The sequence below is a fragment of the Heloderma suspectum genome, chromosome 16, assembly GCF_057233095.1.
Source record: "Heloderma suspectum isolate Gila_16-S chromosome 16, 16-S_ref, whole genome shotgun sequence".
NCBI classification, from domain to species: domain Eukaryota; kingdom Metazoa; phylum Chordata; class Lepidosauria; order Squamata; family Helodermatidae; genus Heloderma; species Heloderma suspectum.
In genome coordinates this window covers 3,537,353-3,550,378 of record NC_139473.1, presented here as the reverse complement: position 1 = coordinate 3,550,378, position 13,026 = coordinate 3,537,353, and the positions used below count along the sequence as shown (strand labels likewise).

The 13,026-nt window shown below is 52.3% G+C and overlaps 1 protein-coding gene across 5 annotated transcripts in view; it reads left to right on the top strand.

The window, feature by feature from the left end:
- The window catches only part of NCOR1 (nuclear receptor corepressor 1), a 110,976-nt gene that overhangs the window by 14,629 nt on the left and 83,321 nt on the right, over window positions 1-13,026 (top strand). For all 5 annotated transcript variants that reach the window (XM_084822532.1, XM_084822530.1, XM_084822531.1 and 2 more), the window contains exons 2-6: window positions 1,528-1,702; window positions 4,319-4,440; window positions 6,426-6,621; window positions 8,826-9,008; window positions 10,300-10,413. In XM_084822532.1, the coding sequence (XP_084678658.1) occupies window positions 1,595-1,702; window positions 4,319-4,440; window positions 6,426-6,621; window positions 8,826-9,008; window positions 10,300-10,413 (723 nt within the window). In that variant the 5' untranslated portion in view covers window positions 1,528-1,594. The remainder of the gene's footprint in view (window positions 1-1,527; window positions 1,703-4,318; window positions 4,441-6,425; window positions 6,622-8,825; window positions 9,009-10,299; window positions 10,414-13,026) is intronic.

The following is a 13,026-nucleotide window of genomic DNA, read 5'->3' as shown; positions in this document are numbered from 1 at the left end:
CCAGACCTCCTGCATGGATGCTGCTAGTGGCAAGCTGGGATCAGAGCAGAAGGGCCAGGGGCTGTAGTGATGGCGCAGAGGACTGGGTTTTCAAACTCTGCACCTCTCGAGGAGGCCTGTCTACAGAACGTCTGTACATCCATTGCAGGGGGTCCTGGTGTGTGCCCTCAGTCTGCAGAGGGCACCAGCTGGTAGAAACCTTGTGCAAACTGAGCACACGGCTTAGAACGGCCTTCTCCCAACTGGCTGTCCTCTCAGATCTGTTGGACTGCAACTCCTGTCATCTCTAGCCAGTGTGGCTATGGGGATGGCTGCCTTAAAACATACCAGAGATCTCGCCCTGCAATGGAGTGCGCAGCCGCAGGAGCAGGAGATGGGCTGTGTTTCAGGGAATCTTCTCTGATCTGTTCCTTCCTTGAAAACCACCAGCATGGAGTTGGCGTAGGGATGTCTGTTGCTGGGAAATCCGGTTCTTTCTTTGGTTCGATAGGGTTCTGTGGCGTATACAACTCACTTTGCGAGCCAAGCTGCAGGCTGTTCCCCAAACTCCGGGAACTTTTTTTGTGCATTTTTTGGAAGGTTCTGCAATCTGCACTGATTTCTGAGCGATTTGCGCAACTGGCCAAATTTGCGCATATTACGCAAATTCAGTCATAGTTTGCATAATTTGTGCATATCCAGCCATAATTTGTGCAAATTACTCAGAATTTTGTGCAAACTGAAGAACCTTCCCCCCAGATGTGCAAAATTCCTGGAAAATCTGCAAAGTGGCCCAACTTGCTGCAGTGGGAACTGAAACAAAGTGCAGGGGTGCTGAGCCTAGGAAAACTCACTGCATTCCACTCTCCCACAGATTTCCCCAACATCCCTAGTTAGGTGTTTCCTCTGGGGCGCTGCCTGTCCGGAGCTGTGCTGCTTCCAGCTTGGCCATGTAGCTCAGCTGCAGAGCCCCTGCCTGGCCTGCAGATGCCCCTTGATTCATTCTTGGGATTCTCCAGCTGAAAGGGTCTCGGGCAGTTGGTGATGGGAGTGCTCTGTCCCTGCTGGAGCCCCCAGGGGAGCCCCTGCCAGTCAGAGGAAATGACACTGGACTGCCTGGACTGGGAGTCTGACATGGTACATAAGGCGGCCTCCCCTGCAACTGGGCTGGGGCAAAGCCACACTGAGGCGCATGCCCAAATCTAGGCCCGAATGCAGCCTTCCCCCAAACTGTCTCCCTCAAGGTGTGTTGTACTCCAACTCTCGCTGTCCCCAGCTAGCATGCCCATTCATGCTGGCTGGGGTTGCTGGGAGTTGCAGTCCAACAGATTTCAAGGGCTTGGGGGAAGGCAGACCATGTGCAAACATGCTTCTGTTCCACTAGCGCCCATCGGTATTTATTTATTTCATTTCTATACCTCCCAGTAGCCGAAGCTGTCTGGGCAGTTCACAACAATAGTCGCAGCCAGGCTGAGGTGAGCTGTGGGACTACCACCGCTGTGAGTCTCATTGGCTTCCTGTCACCCATCTCTTTCCTTCTTTTTCCAGGTGGTTTCCTAGCAGCTCGATGGCTCCCCAGTCTTGATCTCACAGCCCTAGGAAGACATCTCTGAGAATGTCCAGCTCGGGCTACCCTCCGAACCAAGGAGCCTTCAGCACAGAGCAGAGCCGATACCCGACGCACTCGGTGCAGTATACGTTCTCCAGCGGCCGGCACCAACAGGCAAGCAGCGGCAGGCACCGTGGATGGTCTGTGGGGGCGGGCACTGCTAGGATCCCAAGTTTCCATGTATTTGCATGCATGCCAGTTCCTGAGTTTCCGTTCCCTGTTGCAGGGGTGTGGCCAAGAAACCTAGTCTGGGCAGGGTTGGGTATTTGGCTATTCAAAAAAGATCTCGTGAATTGACAGGTCAAATAATGGTCACGTTTTGGGGATGAGCCAAAGCTTAGCAGTGGTACTATTATTTTATCCTTAGTTTTCTTATTTTTATATAATTTGTATTATTGGATTTATTTTTTCATTTGATTTTGATTTATTTTTTCACTTAATTTATTTTCTCATATTTTTGTTCAGTATTTATTATTTTTATGTATTATTTTAAATTATTTTTAGTTAAAAACAGCAACAACGCTTGCCGGCCACCATGCTGGAGGGCCCGAACACATCTGGAGGGGCCCCAGATGTTGGGCAAGGCTGGTCTCCAGCTACAAAACAGGACCAGAAAAATGTAAAACGGAGTCACCACAATTAAAACAAAGAAAATCTGTTTTTAAAGGCAGCAGTCCTAAGGGGGCAGCATGCCAGTCCCTTATCACCATCGTCGTGGCTTCTTGGAATGTTTGGCAATATTTGACGCTGTTCAAATACTAGGTGGTCAGTTGTCAATATTTGACCGGCCAATTGACCGACCTGCCAATCCAAGCCTCAATCTGGGGAGGTGGTTATTCAGATGGAAGCAGGGCCAATTCTCAGTGGCTCCCATTCACTTTTTGAGGACAAGAAAAACAAGCTGCACTTGGCTGGGCTGTCGTGGGAGTGGGAGAGATACGTCTCACCTGAAAACAATGGAGTAGGCCATAGGGGTATGTTTTGTCTGTGGGTGTGTGTTTTAGCCTCTCTCCATAGAACTGTATGGATGTTAGGGATGTTGGAGAAGTCCGCAACAGAACCAAATGAATTAGGATTTTAATGAGTCTGAGCTGCAGATTCCACAGTGGACCGGCTTGTCCCGTCGGGTGGATTCTCTGGCATTGCGGACCGTTTTTTCTGACTTTCCCAAATTTTGTCACAGAAAAATATGCAAAATAAAAAGAACCTGGCCAAAAATGTGCATTTCTCCCGTAGGCTAAACCATGAAAATGCACATTTGGGGGAAATGTGTGCATTTTCGTACATGAAAATTGCACACATGCAAATTTGTGCAAATTCGGAAAAAAAAAATCAGATTCCGGTGATAGGCAGTTGCCAGAACCAAAGGCACCTGACAGTCCACAGAACACGAAATGGATGTTGCACAGTCCATACATCCCTAATGCTGCCATTCGCTCCTGTATGAAAACTCTGTTGGCACCTCAGTTAACAGTGGGGGCAAAACACCCTTTTTCCTATGCCCCCTCCCGCCTGCTAAAATAAGAATACTTTCCTAGTTACAGAATCATAGAATAGTAGGGTTGGAAGGGGCCTATAAAACCATCAAGTCCAACCCCCTGCTCAATACAGGAGTCCAAGTCAAAGCATCCCTGACAGGTGGCTGTTCAGCCTCGTCTTGAATGCCTCCAGTGTGGGAGAGCCCACTACCTCCCTAGGTCATGGGTTCCATTGTTGTATTGCTCTAACAGTCAGGAAGTTTCTCCTGATGTTCAGCCGGAATCCGGCTTTCTGTCACTTGAGCCCATGATTCCGTGTCCTGCACTCTGGGATGATGAAGAAGAGATCCTGGCCTTCCTCTCTGTGACAACCTTTCAAGTACTTGAAGAGCGCTATCATATCTCCCCTCAGTCTTCTCTTCTCAAGGCTAAACATGCCCAGTTCTTTCAGTCTCTCCTCATAGGGCTTTGTTTCCAGTCCCCTGATCATCTTTGTTGCCCTCCTCTGAACCCTCTCCAGTTTGTCTGCATCCTTCTTAAAGTGTGGTGCCCAGAACTTGACACAGGACTCCAGATGAGGCCTAACCAGTGCTGAGAAGAGGGGAACTAGTACTTCCCGGGATTTGGAAGCTATACTTCTATTTATGCAGCCCAAAATAGCATTTGCCTTTTTTGCAGCCACATCACATTGTTGGCTCATATTCAGCTTGTGATCTATAACAATTCCAAGATCCTGGGTATGTAGTCATACATACCTTCCCAGTAAGTTGGAAAGACAAACCTTAGCGCGCTGAAAGATCTGTCGATAGGTAGCAATAGTAAGGATGAGAAACCCTGTCCCGTCCCCCCCTTTCACTATATGGAGAGGAAAAAGCCCAGGTGATAGTGGGGTTTTGCCCCCTCTCCACCAGAAGTACAACTTGTCAAATTCAGGGCAGGGCCTAAGGTAAAGCGGGGGGGGGGGGGAAGAATACCCCCAGTTGCCAGCCTATTGTACCTTGAAGCTCTTACTGCCAGCTCTAAGCTTTAAGCCTTACGAGAGGCATTCCAGCTTTTTCAAATAGGGAGAAGAAGCTGCACAAAAGCTGGGAAACTGCCAAAGGATCCATGGTTGGGGGAAAGAGGATGGAGCCAGGGGAAGGAGGCGTGGCCCTCTGAGGAGCCCCCGGTGGGCTGAATTTGTCCTCCGGACTTGCGATTTGCACCTCTGCTGTAAATACTGACGAACTGTGCCCCACTCTTTATTTTGTAGGAGTTTGCCGTTCCTGATTTTCGCACTTCTCACTTGGAGACTACTCAGATCCTCCAGCAGCAGCAGCAGCAACTCCGGCGGCGTCCCTCCTTGCTGTCTGAATTTCATCCTGGCTCGGATCGGTGGGTGCTTTTCTACTGCGGCTCGGTTGCTAACAGACCACGGACCGGTCCCAGTCCGTGGCCCGGGGGTTGGGGACCCCTGCTTTAAAGCATCTAAATTGGTGCGGATTTGAGGCCGCTTCATGGCAGAAGTGAGACTAGATTGTGGAGGGTGGAATGGGGGGCATTCTGATTCATACTTCAGCCCCTTAGCTACTACTGTAGCTCAGCAACAGAGCATAAGAACATCAGAAGAGCCCTGCTGGATTAGACCAAGGCTCCGTCTAGTCCAGCATTCTGTTCCCACAGTGGCCAACCAGATGCCCCTATTGGGAAACCCACAAGCAGAACATGCGTGCCTATGTTCCCCAGCAACTGCTGTACATAGGCACATTGCCTCTGATACTTGAGGTAACATAGAACCATCAGGACTAGTAGCCACTAACAGCCTTCTCCTCCAGGAATTTGTCCAACCCCCTTTTAAAGCCGTCCATATTGGTGGCCATCACTCCATCTTGTGGTAGCAAATTCCGTAGTTTAACTCTGTGCTGTGTGAAGAAGTCCTCCCTTTTCTCTGTCCTGAAACTCCCCCGCCCCCGTCATCTTCATGAGATGACCCTGTTGGGTTCTAATAGTGTGTGTGTGTGTGTGTGAGAGAGAGAGAGAGAGAGAGAGAGAGAGAGAGAAATGTCTCCCTATCCCCTTTTTTTGCACCATGCATAATTTTGTACACCTCAGTCATGTCTCCTCTCACTTGCCATGACTTTGTCTAAACTCCTTTTAAAGCCCTCCACACTGGCGGCCATAACTCCATCTTGTGGTAGCCAATTCCACCGTTCCTTCCTTTTGTCTGTCCTGAATCTCAGCTTCGTGGGAGGACCCTGTTGAGTGCTAGCATTATGAGAGAGGGAGAAATGTGGCTCCCTCTCCACTTTCTCCTCTCTGCCTGCTTTGGAGAGCATCTGCTTTGCATGTGGACTGTCCCAGGTTCGATCTCTGATATCTCCAGGTTGAGCTGGATCAGATCTCTGGCTGGAAGCCCTGAAGAGCCACTAGCAGTAGGGATAGACTACTGGTCTTTCACTGGTGGCCTGATTTAAGGTGCTGAAAATGTAGAAAGTGGTTTCCCAAATGTATGTCTGGGCTAAGGGTGGGTCGCAGGTCCGAAACGTTTGAAGGCTACTGGCATAGGCAAAACTGAGCTGGATGGACCAGTGGTCTCCCTCGGTGTAAGACGACTTCCTCCCACACCACAGCTACACCCAAACAGGAGCAAACGTGTATGCTGGCCTTCCCCAACCTGGGGCCCTCCTGATGCTCTGGACTACAACTCCCAGCATCCCCCAGACAGGGCCCCAGGTTGGGAAAGGACAGTGCCTGACCTTCAAAAATACGATAAAATGAGAGCTCAGAATGCTTCACCGAGGTCATTCTGCATGGGAGAGGGTGTGTGTGTAAAAGCAGACGTGATTTCCCAGCCTCTGGCCTCTGCTTCTTTCCCCACTCCCCATCACCAGGGCTTCCGTGCCGTTTCTCGGGGCAGATGCTGGACCCCCCTGAACCTTCTCCAGCATTTCGCAGGTGACAGTGGTGTTGCCTCGGTGTTCACTTGCACGCTTTGACACGGATGTGTGCCACAGACTGGGTGCCTCCGGTCCAGACTCCAAGACGTAACCTTCTTGAGATGAGGGGAGGGGGCTGAGCCCCAAAGAACGGGAGCTCAAGCAGTCCCCTGCCCCCATCCCCAGCCAAAACAGGGGTGCATCTTGCTAGGGACGGAGACTGAAAAATAGAGACTGGCCCCCGTAAACGGGGGACAGTTGGACTGTGTGCAGTCATGGCTGCCATTTCTTTATGCTACTGCAGAGGCTCTTTCAGCCCAAGGGCTGAATTCCATGTTGGGGAAGCTCTCAGAGGCCACCTTCTGGTGGTGGGTGGGGCCCCAAATCCCAGCATTAGGAGGGTCTGATAGTTGCCGCTGGCTTTATGTTCTCCCCGCTGCCCAGGCCTCAGGAGAGGAGGTCCGGATATGAGTCGCAGTTCCACCCCGGCCCGTCACAAACTGACCATGACTCGCTGGATTCCAAGAGGCCGCGTTTGGATCAGGTCTCCGACTCACATTACCAGCGGGTCAGCGCTGCTGCGGTCCTACCGCTGGCTCACCAGCTGCAGGAGGGGCTGCGTTCGTCAGACCTGAAGAAGGTAAAGCCCACACATGGCGGGTGTGTTTGTGTGTGTCTCTTAGCTTCTCTCCCCCCGCCCCGGTCTGCTCCCAGCTTGCACCCTTGCCCAGCACGAAGTCACCTGTTCGAGGGCAGATCGCATACGAGGGATTGACCTCAGTGTGCCTGCCTGCAGGTGGATGTGGAACCACCCTGTCACTGGGACGGATTAAGTTATGTAGGGCGCATGTTCGGGCAGAAAGGAGCCCCACAAATCCCAGCATTCCCCAGCTAGCAATGAAGTAACTTAGAGCACAATCCTAAGTTACTAAATTTCAACCGAGAGAGCCTGAATCCTATGCCTGTTCATGCCATGGTATGCCCCTGTTGGGGGCTTACTCCCAGGTAGAAGAGTGTGTGTGTGTTCAGAATGTAGTCCTTATATGCATGTTTGAGAGGAGGAGAAGGAAGAGGGTAACTAAATACATGCTTAGGCAGAAAGGAGCCCCACAAATCCCAGCGTTCCCCAGCCAGCAATGAAGTAACAAAAGGTGCAATCCTATGCATGTTTAGGCAGAAAAAAGTCCTACAACCCCAGCCAGCCATGCTGGGAGTTGTAGACTTTTTTCTGTCCAAACATGCATAGGACCGTGTCCTTGTTTTCCTCTCCATTCCCCCCCCCCCAAAAAAAAACTACACAAGCATTGAAAAAAAGTCCACATAAAGCTCAGGAGGGGGTGGTGGTGGTGTCTGTTTATTTTTTAAAACATTTCTGTGTTGCTGATCAGGTCAAAGGTCCCCAAAGTCACGATTAGGAAGATAAGGCCTTGATTCCAAAAGAAATAAACAAAAGCAATAGCTATTGTATAAAATGGATATCAACAGAACCATAGCGCAGGGGCCAACTTTAATAAGGGGGAAATTGCCTGTTGTAAAAAGCCTGTTGAAACAAAATGGTCTTCACAGGGCAACTAAAAGTTTAAAACAGGGAGCAAGCCAAGGGGCCACCACACAGAAGACCCTGTTCAAAGCAGTGTCCCACCTTCCCTTGCATGGTGCTGGGAAGCAGGGGAGGAAAGCTGCCTCCTGAAAGTTCACTTCCTCCTGTCTGATTTGAGATCTTCAAGTACCCGCATGTTTGGCAAAAATAAGATACCGCTTGGCTCAGTATTCAGTTCCTGGGCTGGCTTGATAAGACCCTAAGTTCAGGCCAAGTTCATGTCCTGCTCGGTGGCTAATATTTAACAGGGGTGGTGTTTTCCTGAAGGGAGCGACAGCTGATGGGAGAGCAGCCCGGGCTCCTGCCCCTTTCCTCAAACTTGGCTCACCTGAGTGTGAGTCGGGTGACTCTTTAACCCAGACTTGGCACATTACCTGTCTCAGCTGTATTACCTGGACCAGTCATGAGCCGGGGCACTAGCAGATGGGAGCGAGCAGCTAAGGGGCATGATATAAAGCCCAGGGATGGGCAACATGCAGCCCATGGGCCACAAGAGGCCCCCGCCTTCCCCAGTGCCCCAGGGAAAGAGTGTGTTTGTGTGTGGGGGGGATATGTATATTTCTCCTCTTCCCTCCCCATTCCTTTTTCCTAGTGTGTCATGTCTTTTTAGGTCATAAGCCTGCGGCCAGGGGGCTGTCTCCTTTAATTTATTATATGCAAGCCGCTCTGGGAGTCTTTTTGGCGGAGGAGCAGTATAAAGATACTTCAAATAGATTTTAAGGAAGAGTGTGGAATACATAGCTCTACGGAGCGCCAAAGAAGGTCACATTTAGCTTGTTTGCAAGCTGAATTTGACCTCTTAGGCACTCCATAGCAGCTACAGATCCCATTTTTTTTCAATTAAAAAAAAAGTATTAATTGTTCTTTGGATCAGCTATGGCCTGCCAGGCGAAGGTTCCGGGAGGAGAAAATGGCCCCTGGACCTCCCAAAGGTGCCCACCCCTCAGATACAGGTTCTGCCAAAACTCTCTGCCGCTGTTCACGCTGCAGGCAGCGGCCATTTCCCTTGTCTGACTTGAGAGAAAAGTAACTGACGTTCCACCTCCTCTAAGGGTGGATGTTGGGAGTCCAAGACATCAGGCTGTAAAACATCTTCCCAATGAAAAAAGTTGCTACAAGCATGTCAACAGGCTGCCGCCACTCACTGCACCTATTTACCCAGGAGCTGCTCAGTCTTCAACGTGGGGCTTGGGGTATATTTTTGTAGCTGTGTATGATTTCCCCCCATTTTTTTTTAATGCAAGGAGCCAGCTTTCGGAGGCAAGCATGACGGGCCACCATCGCCCTTGTCGAGCCAGCAATGTGGGGAGGACCAGAACGCTTCCCCCTCCAAGCTGTCGAAGGAAGAGCTCATCCAGAGCATGGATCGGGTGGATCGGGAGATTGCCAAAGTGGAACAGCAGATCCTCAAGCTGAAGAAGAAGCAAGTAAGCCTCCGGAGAGCGCCGACGGCCCCGGGCTCTCGGTCTGGAAGGGAGCGGCGAGCTCGCTGGCTGCGGGGGGACGTGTGTCGGGTGCCGTGGGGAGGCTGGCCCTCCACCCTTAGCGAGGCTGCAAATGGCCAGAGGCAGAAGGGGTGAGCAGGGATGGTGAGCTGGAGCCAGGGCTGCAGTTCTGTGGCTGAAGGATCTTGGTTGAATCAGCTGGCCAGCTAGAGCATGGGGGCTTAACTTCTTCCAGCCCAAAGAGTGAATCCCATTTCGGAGAAGCTTTGGGGTGGAGGGTGCATTCCACTGGTGGGTGAGGCCAAAGGCAAAAGGGGTGGGGCAAAGATCCCCCCGATCCCCCAAATACCGGCCTATTGGAGCTGAAAAAGCTTTAAGTGCCAGTACCTAAGCTCTCAGAGAGGCATTTCAACCTTTTAGAATGGTGGGGGGACTGCCCCAAAGATGGGAAGCCTCCCAACTGCACAAAAGACAGGAGAATGGGGGTGGGGCCCAGGGAAGGGCATGGCCATTTGGGGCATCTCAGAGGGCTGGATTTGGTGCCCGGGCCCGAGGTTCTGCAGCCCTGGGCTAGAGGGCAAGAGCAGAAGGCAACTCCAGGCAGAGGCCTGGCCTGGGAGCCTGTCAGGTTAGCCCTGTTCCTCCCCATCATGACAGGCTGCCCAGACTGCAGCACGTGAGCAGGCCGTGGAGCTCTGTCACTCAGAGTGGCAGCCAGCTGGCTCTCCCGGATTGCCTGACTCCTGGCACTCGGAGCATTCTGGTCTGTGGCCTCTGGATCCCAAGCCTGCCGCTCCCTCCTCTGGCCTGTGGACCCTTGTGGCACAGGGAGTAAGCGGATCGATGCCTGTCAGGGCTCTAGGTTCAAGTCTTGCTGCACCAGACAGTTCGTGGGCCAATTCAGGGCCGGAGCAGAGCTCCGTGGTTGGGCCTCTGCTTTGCGTGCGGAAGGGCTCTGGTGCATTGTTGTTTACATTTATTACCTTTCTGTACTGTCCAATAGCCAAAATGTTCTAGGCGGCTCACAAAAATTAAATCCCTAAAATGCAACATGGTAGAGCGTAGTATTAAACCTTTAAAAGTTTTATATATTTGATTTTGTGACTGGCACAGCCAGCGGCTCTGAAAATCTGCTCTCCTTCTCGCCTGGCCAGTGTGCACCCTGGCGCACAACTGCTGAGCCAGGTGCTGGCCTTCATCTCTGGTGACTCGTTGCTGGCGAGAGGCCCACAGTGCAGATGGCTGACTCCCTCCCTCTCCTTTTGTCTCCCAGCAACAGCTCGAAGAAGAAGCTGCGAAACCTCCTGAGCCTGAGCGGCCCGTCTCCCCTCCTCCAGCGGAGCAGAAACACCGCAGCGTTGTCCAGATCATCTACGACGAGAACCGGGTAACGCTTCGCTCGCGTGTTTGGCGGGGCGCGTCTCGGTTGCAGATCCTTGCATCTGTGCACAAGGGGAGAGCATGTCCACCCTCCGCGGATCAGCCTTGCTGCAAGTCACTCAGGCCCTGGGGCAGGCTTGGATGGCCACCTGTTGACAGGCGCCAAATTCAGCCCACCTGGGCCCCAGCCTGGCACTCTGGCATTCCCCCAAAGGCCACCCCCTTTCCCCAACCTCCGACCATTTGGCTTTTCCGTGGATTCTCCCCCACACCCATTTTAGAAGGCAGGAGGGCCTCTCCTAAGGCTTAGCTATGGGCAGGAAGAGCTTTAAGCTAAAATGTGCTGGTGTTTTGGGGTTGCCCTGCCCCTGCTGGAATGCAGCCCCTGAGAGCATCTCTGAAATTGCATGAGGCCCCCGGGCTGAAAGAGGTTCCCCACCCCTGCCATAACTTGGCTTGGCTTTCCTAGAGAGCCTCGGCGTATATCTTCCTTTTTCCCGGTCTCTCTTGGCTTGAGCTGCCTGCAGCCGCTCGCTGCGGAAATGCCTTCCTGTGGTGGGCCTGCTCTCTGCTTGCCGCAGATTGTGCTCTGACAGTATAGGCAACTAGCAAGGGGTGTGGGCCGCGGTTTCAGGGCCCCCCCCGCATCTCGCATAATGGGCCTGTTACTGAGTCCTGTTGACGCAGGGGTTGCTCTTCCACCTTGCCCCCTCATTTCGCTTTTCAGGTTGACGGCAGGACACCGGGAGGGGGGGGGGGGCAGGGTTTGTATCAGGGACTGCCAGTTGCGGATCGTGCCCTTTTAGACAGGCAGCCTGGCTAATATGCTCTGCTTGGACTGCTAGTTTGAAGGGCTGTAGTTCAGTCAGTAGAGCCCCTGCTTTGCATGCAGAAAGTCCCAGGTTCAATCCCCAGTGTTCTCAGGTAGGGCTGGGGAAAAGCCCCACCTGAAAGCCTGGGGAGCTGCTGCTGCTAGTCAGTGTTGACAATACTGGGCTAGGTGGACCCAGGGTCTGGCTCCATATAAGGCCTCTTCCGATGTTTCAGGCTGGTACTCTCCAGATGTGTTGAACTCCAACTCCCATCCTCCCAAGCCAGCATGCTGTAGCCCAACATATCTGGGGGAAGCTTGGGAGGGATTACAGGAGTGAGTGGTGTCAATTTGTACCAGGGGTGGGGAAAGTGTGGCCCTTCAGACATCGACGAAGTGCAGTTCCCATCAGCCCCAGTCTGCGTAGCCAGTGGAGAGGGATGATGGACCCAGGGTCTGGTTCAGAATAAGGTAGCTTCCTAGGCTCCTATCCTTGTGTTCATGGGTCTTTCCCCCTTCCATAACAAGCACTGTGTGTATTCAGTAGAAGCTGGTTCTGGGTGCTGTGTTCAGCTTTGCGAGAACCTTCAATGTCTCCTTTAAATCTTAAGTTTCTAGTCCTCATGGCTGTGTGCTCAGAGGTCTGCACATTCTTTTGGCTGGCCTACGAGTATGGGTGACGCCTCCCCTCGCCCCACCAATTTCAGTGCAATCTTGTGCATTTTAATTCGGAACCAGGTCCTGTTGTCTTCTGGTAGATCTTAAATTTTGGTGCGTGGGAGGGGAGCAGGGTCTCTCCTGGGCGGCTCCACCTGCCCTGCAACCAGCAAGCTCCAGCCTTCGTCCTTAGCTTTGAGCTGGAGAGTGGGCTTCGTCCCTGATTGTTGCTGAGCTTTGGAAGGCTCAGTGCGACGACAGGGAAGACCCCCTATCTAGTTTGCAGGTGAGATCTTTTCTGTCATGGTGCTGAACTTACCAAAGCTCTGCTCAGTTGCGAGGCTGATCCCAGCCCCATCCGTAGCTCCAAGCCAGAGAGGCAGGCCAGGACTTCTCCCGTCACCTCCACCGGAGGATGACGAAACGCTCTCTGTGGCGATCTAAAACGTGGCCTTCCACCTCCAGATAACGTCTGGTGAAATCTTGAAAGCCGGCAGGTAGCCATGCAGAACTTCTTACAGGTGGTCTGGGCTCCCCCTGCGATGCAGAGCATGGATACTGCAAGCATTGTTTATATGTTTTGTATGTAAATGGCTTTATATTATATTACTGTATTGCATTTCTAAGGTTTTTAATCTTTGTGAACCGCCCAGAGAGCTTTGGCTGTCGGGTGGTATAGAAATGGAATGAATGAATGAAGCATGTTGCTGACTTGCGATATTGCGCTGGGGGACTGGTTTGCACCCCACCCCGACAGGCCCTCTGGGTGTCATTCCCTCCTGCCCCCCGTGCCCCTTTTAGCCTTTCTCACAGCATGAGGACAGGGACTGAGCTGCACAGAGCAGAGCAGCCGAAGACATAGGATTGCACGACAAGTGAGTGTGTAATGCTGCCTTTCCCAAGTTGGTGCCTTCCTGACTTGTTGGACTGCAGCTCCCAGCTTCCCCCAGCCCGCATGCCTCTCGGTGCATCAGTGTGTCATGCCTCTCAATAGCTGGCGAAACTCTCTGTTTTTCTTCTGCTGACGTCACCAGGAGAGCTCCCCTAACCGGGGCTGAGCGCTTTTTCTGATGAAAGTTCGTGGCGTTGCATTGAGGTCCAGCTCTTTGGTCAGCCCTGTAAGCTGGACAGTGGACATGTTGGGATTCTGGG